Source organism: Triturus cristatus, chromosome 10 (genome assembly GCF_964204655.1).
Source record: "Triturus cristatus chromosome 10, aTriCri1.1, whole genome shotgun sequence".
NCBI lineage: Eukaryota > Metazoa > Chordata > Amphibia > Caudata > Salamandridae > Triturus > Triturus cristatus.
This window is the reverse complement of record NC_140593.1, coordinates 1,237,557,953-1,237,578,675: the sequence shown is the minus strand read 5'-3', so window position 1 is coordinate 1,237,578,675 and position 20,723 is coordinate 1,237,557,953. Positions and strand designations below refer to the sequence as shown.

Here is a 20,723-nt window from a genome sequence, read left to right as displayed (position 1 = left end):
CACCAAAACCAGCATCCATTCACGACGTCCCGGACGTCCTCATGTCTGACTATCTGTACAATCTAACTAAAACGTTGTCTGTTATCCATCAGCAGGTGCTGCAAGCCATTCCCGAAGCCCCGGACACAACATCCAACCCGGTGACTTTGTCCTAGTGCGCAACTTCCAGCGCGCCAAGAGTCTGGAGCCCCGGTGGACGGGCCCCCTGCAAGTCCTGATCACCACCCGAACAGCTCTTCGAGTGGAGGGGAAACGTAATTGGCTGCATGCACACCACTGCAAGAAGGTATCATCGACCCTGACGACCACCGACAACATCACCGCCCAAGAGGAACTTCTGGACAAAGACCGACCATCCCTGAGCTGCTACCCGAATACAGAGACACTTGAATTGACTGAATATCCCGATCCCACTGTGCCATCCAAAGAAGGGTATAACCTACGACGAAAGGAGGGAACTTTGGCTAAGCAGACCACAAACTAAGTTGAAATCTCAGAGCGGTAGCCTAGTCACCTAAAAGGCCTCCAGGAGAGAAACTAAACAAAGTCTGTGGTTCTGCCCGCTACCGAGTCCCTTGAAGGTGATGGAAGCGCCCGACATGAAGATGATGGAAGCAACTGGACGTCCGAAGATCCACTACAAAAACCCAAAGACTGACAAAATGCACAGCTCAAAGACTATTGCACTTTTTATTACCCTTCTCCTTTGCCTCCTTCTCATGGTCACTTTCTGGATCATGGAAGAAAACGCACCCGCTCATAAGACATTGCTGACCACTGCTCAACCCACCACCATGAAAGAACACCATCTGATTTCACTTTCACCCCAACTCCGAGAAAGACGTAAGGAGTTCTGGAATAACTCTTTTGTGCAACTGCTCCACCAACACAACCTTGCCGCCAATGCCACTAACTGCTGGATCTGTGGATTGCTACCACATGCCACTGGACATTCTATCCCTTTCATCCCTTCGCCCTTCTCTGTCCATGGCTCCTGCCTCGCTTGGCTAATCCTCCTGCAAGAAAGTTACAAGGACAGTGCCACTTCCGGCAAAACTGTGTCGCACTTCTATCATGGGTTCTGGCTGAACCAAACTGGAAAAACCTCTGCCCTCTTTTGTCCTCTGAGATCAAACACCTCTTTCCATATGGACATCCCTGCCAAGGAGCGAGTTGAAATGCAGGTGTTCAACAACCCAGCCAGACCCACCTTCTCTTACCTCCGGAAACGAACGGCCGCCACCCTAACAGTGGCCCTATCCGTCGTCAACATCACAGGTTTGGTGTGCCTCGAAGGCCTAGGAACACAGCCGGTAGGCCACAGTTCCTGTCTCATCACCCGAACATTGGACTCAGTTGACCCACCCTCCTTTGTTACCTCCCCAAATATGTACTTCGTCTGTGGTACTAAGGCCTACACCTGGCTTCCGAAAGGTTGGGGAGGCACCTGCTACATCGCTTTTATCCTTCCTCCAACATATGTGGCTCCAGCAAACCATCACCGGAAGAAACGTGCAAAGGACATTGTACAAGTAAAGGGACTTGTTCCACTGTGGGGTCCAATGGCAAACAGCCGTGCCATCCGGCACCTAACCCAGGCAGTCGAAACCACAATGAACTTTACAGCCGGCATCCTCACCAACAACACCGCTGAGCTTCAGGCCGTCCGCCTGGTAGCTCTTCAGAACCGCCTCGTTCTAGACGTGGTTCTGGCTGATCGTGGAGGAGCATGCCGCATCATTGGGTCCAGCTGTTGTACCTACGTACCGGATAACTCACCCTCAGTCTACAAGGTGATTGAACACCTCCACAGACTTTCCGCAGAGGTTCATCAGGAGCAAGAAGGATGGTCGCTTGGGAGTTGGTTTTGGGACACTATTAAAAGTAGGGGGTGGAGGTTGTTTACATTTATCATGATACCAATTGTGATACTGTGTGGGTGCTGTCTGGGGATTCAGTGCTTGCCACCTTTATGTTCACTTTTCACGAACTACATCTGCCCTAAGACTCTGAACTTTGAAGCTGAACGAATGAAAGCCCTGTACGAAGTAGAAGTACGTGGTATTATGGGGATAGATCCGAACTAAACAAGCTGGCAAGATATGTTAAAAGGGAGGACTGTGGAAATTTAGTTCGTATCTGAACATTATCTGCGCCATCTTGTCTCTCCCCAAGCGCCACACGCAGAAAACGCGCGACGGCCATTTTAGGCACCATGGTCTCATTGCCGATCGCCAGCGCGTCCCTCAGGCGCTGCAAACATCCCCCGCGCGCCGACCACCCCCCCCGCTCTCTCATACATGGGCCATAAACCCTCTCCTTCTGCGCGACCCTGCCATGGAACCACATCCCGCGCCTGACCAACACCTCCTTTCATCCCATACATGGTCATACATCCTTTTGATAACCCTCTTCCTCTGCGCCCGATTGTCCGAACCAATCCCAGGCCATCACCTAGCCCTGCGGGTGCAGTTTATTGCCCCTACTGTAAGGGAAACACCTCACATCAAAGGGATTACAGTAGATCAAGGCCCCCACCCCCTGAGACCCGACCAGTCGCACACACCCCCCGGGAATTGGCGGAATGTCCAGCTGTGTGATAGCCATCTCCTACTGTGGGTGGGGTGGGGACTTCCACTGTAGTTATGTGTGGGAGCGGATCCGAGCCGGGGATTCCGAGGATGTTCTTTCATGTATCAAAGCAATCTCAAGAATGTGCCATGTACAATAAACCGGTAATAAAGCAATAAACTTGTGTATAAGAGGCCAGGCCTCAGAGATGTGGTTAGAGCACCTCGAGACGATACCTTGCTGTCCGATCTGATGTGTTCTGCTCCGACGGAATAAAACTTTGTTTCCTGCCTTCCAGTCTCCGGCGCCTGCCTCTTTTGTTGGTTAATCATCGAATGGTATAAGAGGAGATTACCGCCGGGCAATATTTGAAAGGTTATCGACTGAAACTGCCGCTACCATTTAACACACGGGATTCAGGTGCAGAGTGGAAACACTCACGAGTAATGCGTAAAAGTCAATAGAATCACTAGCAGTTAGAAATAAGCAGTTTTAGGACACTTCTGGTATAGCTAGAAAGTCGAGACTCGGAAACTAGACCCTAGGATAGTCACTACCCTGGTGAGCACCGAAGTACCCAAGTTACCTAGCCCACGGACTGCGGTTGCATAGGTGTGAACTTGCGTCGGGTTTCGTCGTGGACTTCTTTGGATGCCTGAAGGAAAGTTGCTGACAGGCAGTCAGTGAAGAGTGTCCGGTGGATCCCAAGGCTGGGATCAAGAAGAGAGGAGACCTGCAAGCAGAAGGGACAGAGTCAAGGTCACTAGCCAGTGACCACGTGGAACCAGGAAGGAACCAGGCGATGTCGGGAGATTGCAGGTGAAGGTGAAGCTTGTCGCTGCAGCCACGAGGACCAGGGAACGTCGAGGACAACCAGGACCAGGAGGCGAGCTGTCCCACGAAGGCTCTTGCTGTTGGCGGCGTCGAAGTTGGACTAGGACTCACCAAGCCTTGGCAAGCGGAACCCACGAAGAACGGAGGACTTGCTTCTGGTGCAGACCAGGAAGGTCTGGGGTGCTTCTCTTTTGCAAGGAAGCGGGAGCCAGTCTGGAGGAGCCAAACCAGCAGTGAAGATTTCCGGATGCGTCGTCACAAAGGCCACTAGCCAACGGGCAAGCAACCGGACAGGCGCGGCAAGCAGGAAAATGCAGAAGGGCCCCACGCAGGACTCGTGGAGTGTGGGGGGCTGATCTTCGGTGCAGATGGTGCTTGGGGTTTCTCAATCCCCGGTGCACAACTTCGAGGGTACCTCAGAAGCTGCGCTGGAAGATACTCGCCACTTTTCCCAGGTAGCCGGTCCCACGTCTCTCGTCGCCTCCACGGATCTCAGCTCGGCTGTGGATGGAGGGTCGGAGAAGTCTGGAAGTCAAGGCTCTGGTCGGGCTCTGCAGTCGGTCCCTCGTAGAACGTTAGCAAAGCAAAGGGTAGTCTCTTGATGGTGCCTGTTTGCACAGGGTAGCCACTCCTTGGCCACAAGGGAGATTCTTCAGTCTTCTTCTTTCGTCGAATGTCGAAGGTCCAGAGTTTCTGTTCAAGTTGCAGGTTCAGGATAATCTAATCTCCTGAGGCCCAGCTACCACTCTTATCCAAATCTGGGGGGCTGGGTTACCTGCTAGGTCACGCCTTATGGGTGGGACCTGGGAGGGGGGTGGTTACACCCCCTTCCCTTTGTCCAGTTTCGCGCCAGGACTGGGGCTGGTGTGCCCCAGCACCGGTTTGAACTGGACTATGCATGGGACACCTTGTGTGCCCCAGGCATGTCTCATTCCTTTCAGCCCTCCCTGCCCCAATACACTAAAGTCTGTCTGGGGAGGTGCTAGCACCTCCCCAAGCAGGAAACCTATTGTCCAAGCCTCCCTTGCCAGGATCACTCCCAGCAGCAGGGGGTCAGACTCGTGTCTGTGGCAGCAGCATCCATTTTGTGATGCTGAGGCTTTGGTTAGAGTTAAACAGCAAAGTAGGATTTTAACATGTCTCTCCCTCTAGAAGGGGGGAATAATATCCTCATCACCAGAAATGTTATGGGGGTATTATTCCAAAGTGTTAGACACCTTACACGACATGTTTTGATAAAGCCAAACCATAGTTACCATAACCGTTTAAGATTATAAGGCACTTTAAGAGTATATGGTAGGCTATATCATAGAACAGCTATAAGGACATGGTTCCGAAAGCTGCAGACAGGCTCAGCTCATGCTAGAGCACCATCTCACATGTTACCAAGCACTCTGCCTCCAGGATTGTTAAGGCCTGCCATAGGAGTGGCTGATAGGTACACATGTGTCTATATATAAGGTAGATATAGATATACTATATCTAAGCAAGGGGTGATTACACGACCTTGCCCCAGCTGAGTGATCAGCCAGTTGTGTCTGATTGGAAGGCCAGACCAGGGGTGGCATAATACATGCTGCAGCCCCTGGGAGGCCTAGGGTACACCTATGCCCTGGGTACCTAGGGTACACTGTACAGGGTCCAATAAGGTGATCCTTACCAATTGTGTATGTACCTAGGGTACATGGAGTCCATTTTAAGGAGAGAGCAGACAGCCTGAGACCCTGAATGGCAGGATCTCAGGCTAACTAAGTCGAAAAACCAGCTAGACACTAGGCAAAAAGTTGGGGGTAACCATAGTCAGATATCCACCTTCCTACAGGGACACCTTTGGTCCTCTTTCCCTCAGGACAGGGCATCCAGGTGCAGAGGATCTTTGGAGTGTCTCATTTCTCCGTCCGACAAACTCTCGGTTGGGCGGGGGCCTGCCAACAGAGGCTGCAGGCGACGTGTGAGTTCACGAGCAGTCACTCCATAGTGGACTCAGTATGTTGAGGGCTTCGGGACCACACTGACACCGTTGGCCCACTTCGACACAGGCTGCGGGGATCGGATGCAGTGGTACTTGGCAGAATCTGGTTTTGGCAGGCCGGAGTCCTCTTGGTCTTTTTGCTGTTTGCAGAGGACAGTTTCGCTGCACCTTAGGAGGTATTGGTTCCTGGGTGAAGGATGGCAGGTCTCCCGGGCTTTGGGGACTCAGCAGTTGCAGGACAAGTCGACTTTTGGTGTAAGAGGCAAAGTCAGCAGGCAGGCCGACAGGGTTGGTGCCAAGTCAGTTGCTGGGTCTTCTGTTCTTGCTGTGCAACTCTACTGGTCCATCATCTTCTTCAGGATCTGCTCTTCTGGGGCTCCCCTAAATACAGAATTTAGGGGCGATAGGGGAGTGTAGGCTACTAATTAATGGGCTACTAACCCTTGAGGTCAATACGCCCCCTATATGACCACTTCCTGTTGGGTCCTCTAGGGTGGCACAATTCGTGCTGCTGCCCTTAGGGACCCTCTTTAGTACCTCAGGCCCAAGGTACCAGGGGTACCATTTATTAGAGACTTACGACTTCCAGAGGGTGCTAAAGGTTTTGCCAATTGGGGGAACGATTGTACTGTTTCGGGAAAGAGCTCTGGCACTGGAGACCTGGTTAGCAGGAACTCAGTGTACTTCCAGTCGAAATCACATCACTTACCGGGCAAAAAGTGGGGATGACCATGTCAAAAAGGGCTACTTTCCTACGGACAGGGGCCGTGTAGGTGACTTTGCAGGTGGTGGTGTGGGCTTCCGCACACTTGGTCTTCTTGGAAATATGTTCAGTTCATGCATTGTTCAGTTGGAGGTGGTTGAGCTAAAACGTAAACTAAGCTGGGTCTGTATAGATCTGTCTATCATACATCAGACATCTCTCCTTTGTCTTCTGTGATTGAGGCGCTTGGTATCAAGGCCAGTGGTGGTTTCGAGGTAGACCTTCAAGTGTATTTTGGTTTTGAGGGGGGCAGTGTTAGCTCTTGAATCTGAGGTGGAGTCGGTCAGTGTTGAGGTTCGATGCCTGAGGCTATCCTGGAGCAGAGGTTACCTTTTGGGCAGCGATGGCTCTTGGAAATTAACGCATGGCTCTGTCGAGTGTTTCTCGCCCTTGAACCCAGGCTCTGTTTGAGGTCAAACACCGGAGGAAAGACACTCGGAAGTTGTGTGGGAAACTCAGGGTGTGGCCTTTTTTCCTGGGTATCACTAGGGTCCCTGAAGAAGGATTTTCCCAGAAGATGGTGTCTTTGGATGATTCATACTCTGGACTCTGCTCCCCCTGGCTCCCCAAACAATGTGCGCAGGTAATGCTTTGGGTGAGCCATGGCGCTGTAGTCTATCATTTGCCCACCATCTTTCCACTAGGGAGTGGATGATCTTTTTGCACCTAAAAGCCAGACAAGCAGATCGGTCAGATTCCTTGAGGTCCCTTGGGAAGAGATAAAGACCAGATGCTCTTCTGACCCCAGGAACGTGAGCTTTGCAATGGAGTCATTCATTCATTCATTAGTCTTTATTATCGATGTATTTCATCATAAAAGACAGTTACAATGTAAAAGAAAAAAATATAAATACAGAGTGTATAATAAAAACAAATCCAGGAAATCACAATAAAATAAGATCATGAAAAACAGAATTCGGTAACCTAATGCCTCCTGTTTCTAATAAACCAAACCCAGGCCAAAAATTTAGCGACTGCAATTACGACACATTCGCTTGAGTCAAAACGCAGAATTTTGAGTGCTTCTGACCCTTGTCTTGTTCCCAAAGTGCGACAAAGGTTTAAGCCATTTAGCCCGAGGGGCAGCATAAGCAGGGCAAACAAAAAAGATGTGACCAACAGAATCAACACACCAGTTACAGGAATCACAAGATACACCCTTCCATTTTTTAGTAAATGAATTAGTCGGGAGAGTGCCAACTCTAAATTGGTGGTAGAGTTTCCTGTCTCGGGGCCTGGTGAAAGTATCCCAATAGGCTTCAAGAAGAGGGTTTTTTTTTTTGATCAAGAAACCTGCCTGTCAGGGACTCAGCCGAAGCTGAGGATAGATGTTTTTGCAACACCATTGACCAATAAAGGCCTTTAAAATCTTTTTTGGAGGGGAAGGGGTTGTTAGCCGGGTCGGTCCACAAAATTCCCAACCCCATAGAATCCAAGAGTTGTCTAACCTGCCTGAACCAGGAAATGTTGCCAGCTCCCAAGATGGAACGGACATCAAGAAATGCCTTAGCATAGGGGCCTAACTCAGGGACTGTCCATAGTCTCCTCCAGAAGGCCAGTGGCTTGAACCTAGCAATGTCATCAAAAGAATGACAGCCAAGATCCAACAGGAGCGGTTTCACTGGGGTAGAACAGGGAAGGCCCGTAAGCATTCTGAAAAATTTATATTGTGCCTTAACCAGGGGAGAAAGATCGGCAAAACCCCAAAGTTCGGCGCCATAAAGGATCGCCAAATTAATCCTTACATTGAAGATTTTGATGGGGGGGCCTATCATTTTCGACTGGGATTGCTTTTGTTCTTTAACTAGGCAACCAGAAAGCTGGGCAAATTTAAGAGTAAGAACATCAATTTGCGGCCTCCAATCCAACTTATTTTCGAATACTACCCCCAAATAAGTCATGACATTAGTTCGTTCAAGCAGGTCATTATTCATGGAAACATGGCCCTTCACACATCTCCTTTTATTAAAGACCATATATTTGGTTTTAGAGACATTAACTGACAGGTGAAAATCAGAGCAAAAGTTAGTAAATACATTCAGAGCCACCTGTAACCCAGACAAAGTCTGGGAGAGAAGTAGGGTGTCATCGGCAAACATGAGGAGTGGAATTTTAATACCACCCAACATTGGGGCGTCCGTAGGTGTAGAAGAAAAATACTGAACAACTCTATTAATGAACAACAAAAATATAGAGTAGGCGCAAGGACGCACCCCTGCCTGACACCCCTATTGACCATGAATCTATCGGTAACCTGCCCCTGTTTCCCACCATCGAACTTGTGCGAAGTTGTTATCATGCAGCCTAATGATAATGTTCAAGAGATCAACCGGAATCCCTAGCTCCGTCAGTACACTCCAAAGTTTAGTCCTATTGACCAAGTCAAATGCTGGCCAAAGATCTACAAAGGCAGCGTATAAAGTACCACCACACAGATAAACCGTTTTCCAGACAATCAATTGGAACTTGAATGCCTGGTCGATGGTACTAGTGCAAGGTCTGAAACCGGCCTGCAAGGGAGAGATGATATCCTCCTGCTCAATCCAAATCTGGATTCTTGCCAAGATCATTCTTGCAATAATTTTTTGAACAGAATCAATTAGACTAATCGGGCGGTAATTACCCAGGCAGGAGCGGTCCCCTTTCTTAAAAATGGGCAGGATCTCAGCGCCCCTCCAAGAATCTGGAATGGCGGCCCCACTAGCTATGGCAGTAGCAATATGAGCAATATAGGGCACCCAATTCCCAAGGTCAGATTTAAAAAGATCCGTGGGAACACAGTCCATACCCGGAGCCTTGCCACTAGGAACCTTACTCAAAGCCTTTTCGACCTCAGCACAGTCGAAATTAAAAGTCTGGGAAAAGGACAGGTCCCTTTTTACTGCGGGGGGAAACCCCTCGGCCTGATAGGCATCCGAGAACTGGGATTCAAAGTGCGACACCCAGATATCCGGAGGTACATGATTGGTAGGGACCTGGGAATTCGGTGAGTTGCCCCACTTAACAATATGCCAGAACAAGGTTAAATTCCAATGTTTACTGGCAGCCAGGAGGTCATTCCAATGGTCATTATCCCACTCTTGTTTGGCCTGGACTTTAACCTTACTATAGTCTTTTCTGGCCAATCTGATATTAGCCGGATTTTTAGTGGTGATAGCAATTTTCAGTTTGCTATAGGAATCTCAGCATGCTTTATTATACCAGGAGTTTGGTTTTAAAATAGGAGATTTCTTAGCCTTGCATGGTTTGGAAAAAAGGGATTTAAGGCCGGAAAATAGGTGTTCGTGTACGTGTATGGCCTCACCAACAACATCCTCTGTGCTCTGGAGAGACTGTAAAACCTCCAAAGCACAGGAAACCTTTAAACTAATCTCTGATAATAGTGCACCGTCAATAGCAACCTTTTCCCAACGTACTCGCCGTAGATTATTAGATAAAAGAGCTTCAACAGTCACTATTTCAGAGGGTTTGTTTCTATGGGCTGGACAAAGTAAAAAACTCAAAACCAATGGGTTGTGATCACTCTCGGGACGGTCGTGAACCACCATGTCGCATAATATGGACCAAAACTCCACTTTAATTAGGGCATAGTCGATTCTACTCTTACAGCGTCGACCATCAGAAAAGGTCATCTTACCACCCTTATCAGAGGGGGTCCGTCCATTTGCAGCCCTGAAACCCCGCTCCATACATAAGCTCATCCACTGGGTAGCAGATTCGGTCCACCTCTTGATAGGGGGGAGATCGAGAGGTGGGATGTTTAGGATCGCGTCCACCTCCCATGTGAGTGAATCAGAGGCAATGAGCAGGGGTTCAAAGCAACAATTTAGGTCACCCACTATTACGACATTAGTGCATATATTAACAGTGTCCAAAAACCCATCCAGTTGTGAAAAGGTATTTGAGCCACGCCCACCTGGGAGGCCCCTATTATAGACATTTATGATCAAGATTTCGGGTTCATCATTGTGTCGCAATGAGATAATCAATAAGTCAGGACTATCAATAACCAATTCCCTAAGGGTATACCCAAGAGTTTGCTTAACCCATATACAAAGACCGCAATGGAGTCAGAATTGGATCATTGTACTCCCTGTAGACCCACGAGTCATTCTCATTAAACGTGGCTTTTGAAAAATGTCCAGATCAGTTCAGTTCCAAAGTGGTCTGACGCGGTTTCCACAAGAGTAGCAATTCTGGAGATTCAATGCCAAAGATTTTATTTCTGTTGGGCAACGGCCCCAGACCTATCAAAAATACTTCTGAACCAAATGGCGGAAACAACCTAAATCTAAAGGGCACTCTAAGGCCCAATGCACTGTGGGTTACGGGAAAGTTATCACCAATCATTTCTAAACTAAAACCTCTACTTCTAACAAAAACAATTTATAACATTTGCTTTACAGGAAATGGCAAGGTTGTGCAAAACATGTGCTCTACAGGAGGACACGCATGCAAACCCAGTGTACACATTGAACAAAGAGAGCAACTACAGGGTTTACAAAGGAAGCAATATCGTGCTCAAGCTCCGTTTCACAATGAGAAAATATACACAAAGCATGGTAAAAAACACAATAGGCTGATTTGGTTTTTGTTGGCAAAGGAAAAGCCTAGGAATAGCACAAACAATGCCTTGGGACTGTATACATGCGAGTGAAAGCCATGCTTGCTTCTCTTTGCTTTACTGGGAATCCACCTCTTGCTCGGGGTGATAGTTTTACCTCAGTGCTAAAGGTGAGATCGTAGCCAAGAGTAGACACATCATTCTCTAACAAGTAGACCAAGCCTTGGTAGAAGTGGTAGTCCTCACTTTCCATGTCTGTATACCTACAAAACATAAAACATCACAGGTGTTAGCAGCTCCTTTCTTCTAGCACTCTATCCCTGCTTCTGCAGGGCGACTGCTTTTGGCATCCTTAAAGTGTGTTATGCTCTGTTGATGCCAGCATACCTGTGACCAAAGAGGAAAATGCTACTTACCAGTATGCATCTGTTCTTGGCATGTAGAGCTGCAGAGTTGTACACTTAGCATAGGTCGCCATCTGGTGTTGGGCCCGGATGTTTGCAGTTTGTTTTTCTTCTTGGACCGTCTTTGGAAGTCACGAGTTTGGTGACTCCTCCTTCGGTCCGTACTGCGCATGGGCTTCGGCTCCATCCTCAGATTGTTTTTCGCCAACAGGGAAATGATGGAGCGTAGTAATAACAGTGAGAAACCCATGTGTGTTGTATCTAAATAAGATGGACTGGAACGGATACAGGTAGCCGGGGAGGCGGGTGGGCGTGTACAACTCTGCAGCTCTACATGCCAAGAACAGATGCATACTGGTAAGTAGCATATTCCGTTCGAGGCATATGAGCTGCAGATTGTACACTTAGCATAGATTATATAGCAGTACCCAACCTTAGCGGCGACCACCGGTATCCGTTGCAGCTGTTTGAAAGAGTGTTTTTAGTACAGCCTGGCCCACCCTAGCTTGCTGCTGGGAATGCACATCTACACAGTAGTGTTTTGTGAATGTGTGCGGTGTAGACCATGTGGCTGCCTTGCATATGTCATCTAAGGGTATATTCCCTAGAAAAGCCATAGAAGCCCCTAACTTTCTTGTAGAGTGGGCTTTAGGGGGAACAGATAATGTTCTCTTTGCCTTCTGATAGCAAATTTGTATGCATTTTACAATCCACCTAGCTATCCCTGATTTTGAGATGGGGTTGCCTTTATGTGGTGGAGAAAAGGAAACGAACAACTGTTTGGTCTTCCTGAAGGGTTGCGTTCTTTGTATGTAATATAGCAACGCTCTTTTCACATCTAGTGTGTGTAAGGCCCTTTCCGCAACAGATTGGGGTTGCGAAAAGAAGACAGGTAATTCCACTGATTGATTGAGGTGGAAGGGGGTAATGACTTTGGGCAGGAACTTCGGATTAGTTCGAAGTATGACCTTGCTGTGATGCATTTGTATGTAAGGTTCCTGTATGGTGAACGCTTGTATTTCACCAACCCTTCTAAGGGAAGTGATAGCTACAAGGAAAGCTGTTTTCCAGGTGAGAAATTGTAGCTCACATTTGTGCATTGGTTCGAAGGGCGGACCGATTAGTCGTGTAAGGACCAAATTTAGATTCCATACAGGGGAGGGTGGTGCCCTGGGAGGAATTACTCGTTTGAGGCCTTCCATGAAGGCTTTAATAGCGGGCACTCTGAAGAGTGACAAATGCTGTCTGTTTTGTAGATAGGCAGCGATCGCTGCTAGGTGTAGGCGTATGGATGAATACGCCAGGTTACACCTGTGAAGATGGAGCAGATAGCATATGATGTGTTGTATGGATGCATCTAGAGGGTTGATTGTATTGTTACGGCAGTACATTACAAATCTTTTCCACTTTGCGGCATAGCATGCTCTAGTGGTAGGACGTCTGGCTTCCATGATGATGTTCATGCAATCAGGGGGAAGGTTAAGGTACCCGAATTCTAAGATTTCAGGAGCCAGATCGCCAGGTTGAGCTGAGCTGGGTCCGGGTGCCTGATTTCTCCATGGTTCTGGGTTAGGAGGCATGGGGAAAGGTGCAGTTTTTGATGTGGTACCACTGATAGTTGTAGTAGCGTGGTGTACCACGGCTGTCTGGCCCACGTCGGAGCTACCAGAATGAGTGTGAGGGAGTGCTGTTGTAGTTTCCTGACCACTAATGGAATTAGTGGGAGAGGTGGAAAGGCGTATGTAAATCTGCCTGACCAGTTCATCCATATCGCATTGCCCTTGGACAATGGGTGTGGGTATCTGGCGGCGAAGCTTGGGCATTTTTTGTTTTCGTGGGTGGCGAAGAGGTCTATTTGAGGATGCCCCCACTGTCGGAAGAATGGGTGAAGAACTTGTGGATGCAGTTCCCATTCGTGTAGTTGTTGAGTCTGTCTGCTGAGCAGATCTGCTATGGTGTTTTGTACGCCTGGAACATGTTGTGCCAGGAGAAAAATGTTTTGGGGAATTGCCCATCTCCATATGCTCTGGGCTAAGCGGGAGAGCTGGGGAGAGTGTGTCCCCCCCTGTTTCTGTATATAATACATTGCAGTCATGTTGTCTGTGCGAATGAGGACTGCTTTGCCTGAAATCTGCTTTTGGAAAGATTTTAGGGCTAGAAAGATCGCCAAAAGCTCCAGATGGTTGATGTGGAGCGTTTTTTGCTGTGGCGTCCATAGACCTTGCATTGTGAGGTGTAAGAGGTGCGCTCCCCAGCCGGAGAGCGATGCGTCCGCTGTTAGAGTCACTTGGGGAACCGGGTCCAGGAACGGCCGTCCCTTGGAAAGGTTTGTGGTGTTCCACCACTGCAGAGAGTGATGTGTGCGGCCGTCCACCAACACCAGATCCGTCAGCTGACCCTGGGCCTGGTTCCACTGTTGTGCTAGGCACTCCTGAAGTGGACGCATGTGGAGTCTTGCATGGGGCACTATGAAGATGCAAGACGCCATCATCCCTATGAGCTTCATAAACACTCTTGCTGGTAGAGAGTGTTGAGGAAGGAATATTTTGCGTAAGGCTAGAATGCTTGTGATTCTGGCTGAGTTTGGATAGGCAATACCTTTTGAGGTGTCTATGGTGGCCCCGAGATATTGCTTTGTGTGAGATGGTATGAGGTGGGACTTTTGGTAGTTCACCGTGAAGCCTAGCTGATGAAGCAGTTGGATGGTGCTGTTTGTATGTTGCACGCATTGGTGGTAGGACGCGGCTTTTATGAGCCAGTCGTCTAAGTAAGGGAAGACGTGAACATGTTGACGTCTGAGGTGTGCTGCTACTACTGCTAGGCATTTGGTAAACACCCGTGGTGCAGTGGTGACCCCGAAGGGGAGAACCTTGAATTGGTAATGTTGCCCGTCCACCACGAACCTGAGGTATTTTCTGTGAGAGGGGTGTATTGGAATGTGAAAGTACGCGTCTTTTAGATCCAGTGTTGTGAGAAAGTCTCCCTGGCAGAGGAGTGGGAGGACTTGTTGTAAGGTGACCATGTGAAAGTGGTCTGAATGTATGTAGGCATTTAGAGGCCGGAGATCCAGAATGGGTCTGAGGGTCTCGTCTTTCTTTGGGATTAAGAAATATAGGGAGTAGACCCCTAGATTTCGTTGATTGTCGGGTACCTGCTCTATGGCGTGTTTCTGGAGGAGCGAGAGTACCTCTTGTTTGAGCAGTGTGGAATGCTCTTGGGACATTGGACGGTGCCTTGGTGGGATATTGGGTGGGGTAGATGTTAGCTCGAGGCAGTACCCTGACCGAATGATTTGGGTCACCCATTTGTCCGATGTTATGGACTCCCATACGTGGATAAAATCTTGTAGTCTGCCCCCGACCGGAGTGGAATGGTCTGGGGGGAGCGAAGGGGAGTCATTGTGCGGGTGGGGTGGCAGAACGGGTATTGTTGGTTTTGCCCCTGCCCTTATTGTTGTTGCCTCTGTAACCACCTCTTTGGTTGCCCTTTGAAAAGGTATTTTGAGGAGGGGATTTGTAGGAGGTAGAGGCATTATCGGTGGAGGAGCCTCTACCTGTGCCACGAAAGGACGAGCGTCGAAAGGAACGCTTAGAGGCTTGGGTCTGGAGCGCTCCCATAGACTTCGCTGTGTCTGTATCTTTCTTCATTTTTTCGAGCGCTTCGTCTACCTTTGGGCCAAAGAGTGTTTGCTGGTCAAAGGTGTGATTAAGTATTGATGTCTGGACCTCAGGCTTGAACCCTGATATCCTGAGCCAGGCATGGCGTCGAAGCAGGACACTGGTGTTTATGGCTCTAGAAGCAGTGTCTGCTGCATCGAGGGCACACTTAATGGAGGTGTTTGTGATTAGTTTGCCCTCCTGTATCAGGTCATGAGCTTGGCGTTTGTATTTCTCTGGAAGGTGCTGCATAAGAGCCTCTAATTCATCATAGTGTGCTCTATCATATCGCGCAAGCAGTGCTTGTGTATTTGCAATGCGCCACATGTTTGCAGTCTGGTAGGCGGTGCGTTTACCAGACGCGTCCAGAAGTTTAGATTCCTTGTCTGGTGGTGGGGCATCTCCTGAAGATTGGGAGTTAGCCCTCTTTCTAGCTGTGGAGACAACTAGGGAATCTAGAGGAGCAGGGCCCTTGATGTATGCAGGGTCTGTGGGTGCCGCCTTGTACTTCTTCTCTATTCTAGGGTTTAGTACTCTGGCTCTGACAGGGTCTTTGAATACCTCTGTAGCGTGCTTGGTGACACCCTTAAGCATGGGTAAAATAGCAGTGGAACGATCTTGTAAATCAAATGTATCCAGTAGGAAGTCTTCTTCCACTGGTTCCGTGTGCATGTCCACCCCATGGTAGTGTGCTGCTCTCTGCACTAAATGGTGAAACCCTAAAGAGTCCTCTGGAGGAGACGGCCTTGATGGGTATAGGTCGTCCTGAGGTACATTGGGTACATCAGGGTTATTATAATCCTCCCATGGATCTGGGGTCCCTGGTGGAGTGGGATCCATTGGGGCGTCCCCTGGGTCATTGTCCGGGTCCCCGTCATCCGGGTCTGGGGATGGGGCCGGATCGTAGTGAGGTAAAGGTGGAGGGGGTGGTGGTGGGAGGGGGGGTGGCAGTGGGGAGGGTACTCTAAGGGGAGAAGTAGCTGAGTCCCTCTTTTTGGGTGGAGGAGGAGGAGCCGGAGCCTCAAGGCGACGCTTCTTAGTAATCACAGTCAAAAGGCCAGTCTTTGGATCTCTGGACAAAGTCTTTTGTAAAGGGTCTGGTGTAAACAGAGCCAATGGCGCCGAGTCGTCTGTCGGCACCGGCGATTTCGGAACCGGAGGTTTCGATGTTCTGTGTACGCCCTGCTTTTTGGAGGTCTCCGTGTGTTTCGGCGTCGAATGCTGTTTCGGCGCCGGAGCGTCGGTGCCGACCGATTTCTGTTTGTGTTTGGTCGGCGCCGAGTGTCCAGGCTTCGGCACCGGTGGTTTCGGAGTCGAGCTGGATTTTGCAGGCTTCGGCACCGGTGGTTTCGGAGTCGAGCTGGATTTTGCAGGCTTCGGTGCCGAGTGGTGTTTATCGGCACCGGGCGTCGGCTGGCTCGATCCCGAGCTGCCGTGAGACTTTGAGTGCTTCGACACCGGGCCCGAAGGTGGGGTGATCGAGGCTTTGGTTTTGGTTTTGCCCAGGCCGGCAGGCGAGGGAGTAACCGGAGTCTCTTTGGTTTTCGGTGCGGGGCTGGGAGGGGGCATTGTACTCACGGCCCGCTGTCCTGGTGTTACGTCCTCCAGGTCGGAGTCGTCGGCCTCGGAAGCGCTGACGATGTCTTCTCCCAGTTCGGTGTGTGTCTGCCCCGAAGCTTCGGCGTCGTCTCCGAAGATGTCCGGTGGAACTGTCGAGGATGAGTGCGCCATGGTGCGTCGAGCCTTTCGATCCCGGATCGTTTTCTTCGATCGAAAAGACTTGCAGGCGGGGCAGTCTCGAGCCTCGTGTTCCGGAGAGAGGCAAAGGTTACACACCTGATGGAGGTCGGTGTGGGGAAATTTAGACCCACATTTTGGGCACTTTTTAAACGGAGTCCTTTCCATCGGCCGGGACCGGAGTCGCGGAGGGCCCGAAGGCCGGTGTCGATGTACGGGATGGAAAAAGTGCCGCTTCGAGAGATGAAGATGATGAAGGAACTCGAAGAATCGAGGATTTTCCGTCGAGGCTGGAACCGTAGAAGTTCGAAGCCGGAGTACGAAGGATCACATCCGAGCCCGATGGCGGAAAAAAACAATCTGAGGATGGAGCCGAAGCCCATGCGCAGTACGGACCGAAGGAGGAGTCACCAAACTCGTGACTTCCAAAGACGGTCCAAGAAGAAAAACAAACTGCAAACATCCGGGCCCAACACCAGATGGCGACCTATGCTAAGTGTACAATCTGCAGCTCATATGCCTCGAACACATGCTTCTCTTTGTATAGGATTCACGTTTCTATAAGTACAATGCATTGACAGATGCAAACTCTACTTGTTACTATATGTTTTGGTTATGGGAGGACGATCATCATTGAACTCATTCATAGGAGCCTTTACTATGGCTGCCCGAGCTGCCCAAAGATTCAGAAAAGAAACCAAAAGAACAAGTTACTTACCTTCGGTAACGATATATCTGTAAGAGACATTAGTTAGTGATAAATTCCTTACCTTAGAATTATCCCCAGGCATCAGACTGGATCCGTAAAGTTTTCCTCAGCAGTACCCCTGCGAGTCGGTAGGCGTCGTGCGGCTCCACGTACGTCGGTGGCGTCTTAGTCGCTGAGATGACGTCGCTGGAGCTACTTAGACGCGCCCACGCGTGCCGACGTCAGTTCTGTACACTACTTTCCACGCCAGGAACGCAGAGCCATGCAAGATACCGACCACTGGTGCATTGAAACTAGGGCCCTGAAAGGGATGGTCTTAACCCTATAAATCAGTTTGCAGAACGGATAGGACGGGTGGGGCGGTAAGGAATCTATCACTAACTAATGTCTCTTACAGATATGTTGTTACCGAAGGTAAGTAACTTGTGCATCTGAAAGAGACACGTTGGTGATAGATTCCTTGGCTTAGAATAGATACCCCAGCAATACCAACCACGGTGGCGGGTCTGCGAACCAAGCTCACACCAGAAAGTCACAGAGAACAGAACGGCCAAAGAAGCGGTCTCTCCGGACTTGGCTGTCAAGGCAATAATGCTTAGTAAAAGTGTGCAGCGAGTCCCACGTGGCTGCCTGACAGATGTCTTGTAGGGGGACACCACGTCCCAAAGCAGTAGTAGCTGCTGTCACCCTGGTATAATGGGCACGCAAACCCACTGGAGGTTCCTTTTTAGCCAGAGAATAACAGGCTTTGATACACAAGACTACCCAGCGGGAGATGGTTCCCTTGTACACAGCCCGGCCTTTCTTGGTGCCTACGTAGCTAACAAAGAGCTGGTCATCCTCCCGGAACTGTTGTGTGCGATTCAGGTAAAAGGAGAGCGCACGTTTTGGGTCCAGACGGTGGAGCATCTCTTCCTCTCTGGAAGGGTGCGTAAGAAAGTGGGCACGGTAATAGTTTGCCCGAACGACCTTTGGCAAGAAGGAAGGACGAGTGCGAAGCACAATCTTGTCCGTATGAACCGACAGAAAAAAAGAGGTTTACAGGAAAGAGCCTGGAGCTCACTCACGCGCCTAGCGGATGTGATGGCAACCAGTAAAGCAGTCTTCAAAGTTAGTAAACGAAGAGGACAGTTGTGAAGCGGCTCAAAAGGAGCGCACATCAAATAAGAACAAGATTAAAGTCCCATTGAGGTATCACAAACGGAATAGGAGGGAAAAGGTGAGTAATGCCTTTGAGAAATCTATTTACAACAGGGGACTTGAAAAGAGGGCTGATCAGGGAGCCTGAGAAAAGCCGAAATTGCAGCAGAGCACTGCCAGGCCAAAGAAAGAAGTTACAAAAGGACATGTGAAAGAGGGGCAGAAAGGGGATCCACAGCCTTTGCTCCAAATTTGTTACACCTGCAGGTGTATACCAATTTAGTGGAGAGACGCCTGGCTGCCAGAATTATATCACAGACTTCAGGAGGCAAGTCAAACGGAACCAACTGTTGCCGCTCAATCTCCACGCATGTAGGTGGAGGCTGGACAGGTTCGGGTGGAGGACCATCCCCTGCTGCTGCAACAGAATATCCTCCCGAAGAGGCAGTCAGATTAGGGGATTTGTGCTCATACGGAGTAGCTCGGGATATTAAACTCTTGGAGCCCAGTCCGGGACCACTAGAATGACTTGGGCCCGGTCGCGCCATTTCTTCTTCAGCTCTCTGGGTAGAAGCGTTATAGGCAGAAAGGCGTACAATAGAACGCAACTCCACTCGTGACGAAAAGCGTCGCCAAGCGAGTGCCGCCTTGGAAATTCCAACGCACAGAACTGCTGACATTACGCGTTCTCTTCGGTGGCGAAAAGATCAAACCAAGGTACTCCCCACTGTTGAAAGAGACCTTATGCCACCTTCGAGTGAAGACGCCATTTGTGATCCATCATGCACCTGCGGCTGAGTTTGTCCGCCCTGGCATTCAAAGAACCTGCCAAATGATGAACCACCAAGGAAATGTCTTGACATTCCAGCCATGTCCAGAGACGCAGAGCCTCCTGATATAGGGTCCACGACCCCACCCCGTCTTGCTTGTTGCAGTGCCACATGGTGGTGGTGTCTGTGAACACCTGCACAACTCTCCCCTTGACAGAGGGAAGGAATGCCTTCAGTGCAAGTAGGATCGCACAGAGCTCCAGAAGGCTGATATGGAGCTTGGACTCCGCCGGAGACCAGAGGCCTCTGATCTCCGCCTCTCCCATGTGGCCGCCCCTCCCCAGGAGGGATGCATCCATCACCACTGTGTGCTCTTATTGGGGAAGGGAGAGCGATCTGCCGCTGACCCAATGCTGGTTCGTCAGCCAGCACTGCAACTGCTGCGCAGTGCCCTCCGAGATCTGGATGTACTCTGACAGGTCCCCTTGATGCTGCACCCACTGGAACTTCTGGTCCCACTGTAGAGCCCGCATATGCCACCTGGCATGGTTGGTCAGCAGGATGCAGGACGCCATGAGGCCCAGCAGCCTCAAGGTCATCCTGACCGAAACCCAGGACAAGGGCCGAAAGATCGGAATCATAGCCTGAATGTCCCGGACTCACTGTTCGGGAGGATAAACCAGAAACTGCGCCCTGTCCAGAACCGCTCCGATAAAGAGGAGCTTCTGAGAGGGAATCAGGAGCGACTTCGCACATTGATGGAGAACCCCAGCAAGTGCAGGTCGGCCGTCGTCTGGAGGTGGGAGATGACTGCCTGGGGCGAGCCCTGATCTGCGCAGATGACCTACGACCACCGCCATCACTTTCGTGAACACCTGAGGGGTGCTGGTAAGGCCAAAAGGGAGCACAGTGAACTGAAAGTGCTTGTGGCATACCATGAACCACAGGTAACGCCAGTGGGCCGGCAGGACGGGGATATGAAAATAAGCGTCCTGCAAGTCCAACGCTACCATCCAGTCTTGCGGGTATAGGGCAGACAAGACCGGAGCAAGTGTGAGCATCTTGAACTTCTCCTTCCGGAGGAAGCGATTGACATTCCGAAGGTCTAAGATAGGACGCAGGCCCTTGTCCTTCTTTGGATCCAAGAAGTAGTGGGAGTAACAAGCACGACCTACTTCTGGCGTCGGAACGCGCTCGATGGCCCCCTTGGCTAAGAGGGCCGCAACTTCCTGCCGGAGAAGTACCAAGTGATCCCCAGACATGCGGTGGTACTGAGGTGGCATGACTGGAGGGGTAGTCTCGAAGGGGTGGAAGTAGCCCCTTCGGACTATCTGTAAAACCCACCTGTCCAAACTGATGGTGCGCCAGTGGGGGAGTGACGGCGAATCCTGCCACCCACTGGCGTTTGGTGGGCCTGAAACACCGGACTAGGAAGTTTTGGTGGCAGGGGTGGTGGTGGACTGACCCGCTCGCAGACCCCGTGACCCACTTCGGCGGGTCCCACATCCGTGGCTGCGCTGAGACTGTTGTTGCGCAGGCCTGTGACTCGTAAACGAACGTGCTGGAGCACCCCTTCCTTGGCCACGAAAGGAGCGAAAAGCAG

At 50.2% G+C, this 20,723-nt stretch overlaps 1 protein-coding gene across 5 annotated transcripts in view; it reads right to left on the bottom strand.

The window, feature by feature from the left end:
- The window catches only part of HUWE1 (HECT, UBA and WWE domain containing E3 ubiquitin protein ligase 1), a 1,878,220-nt gene that overhangs the window by 82,631 nt on the left and 1,774,866 nt on the right, over nt 1-20,723 (bottom strand). For all 5 annotated transcript variants that reach the window (XM_085629865.1, XM_085629862.1, XM_085629866.1 and 2 more), the window contains one exon: nt 10,862-10,967. In XM_085629865.1, coding sequence (XP_085485991.1) covers nt 10,862-10,967 — 106 coding nt within the window. The remainder of the gene's footprint in view (nt 1-10,861; nt 10,968-20,723) is intronic.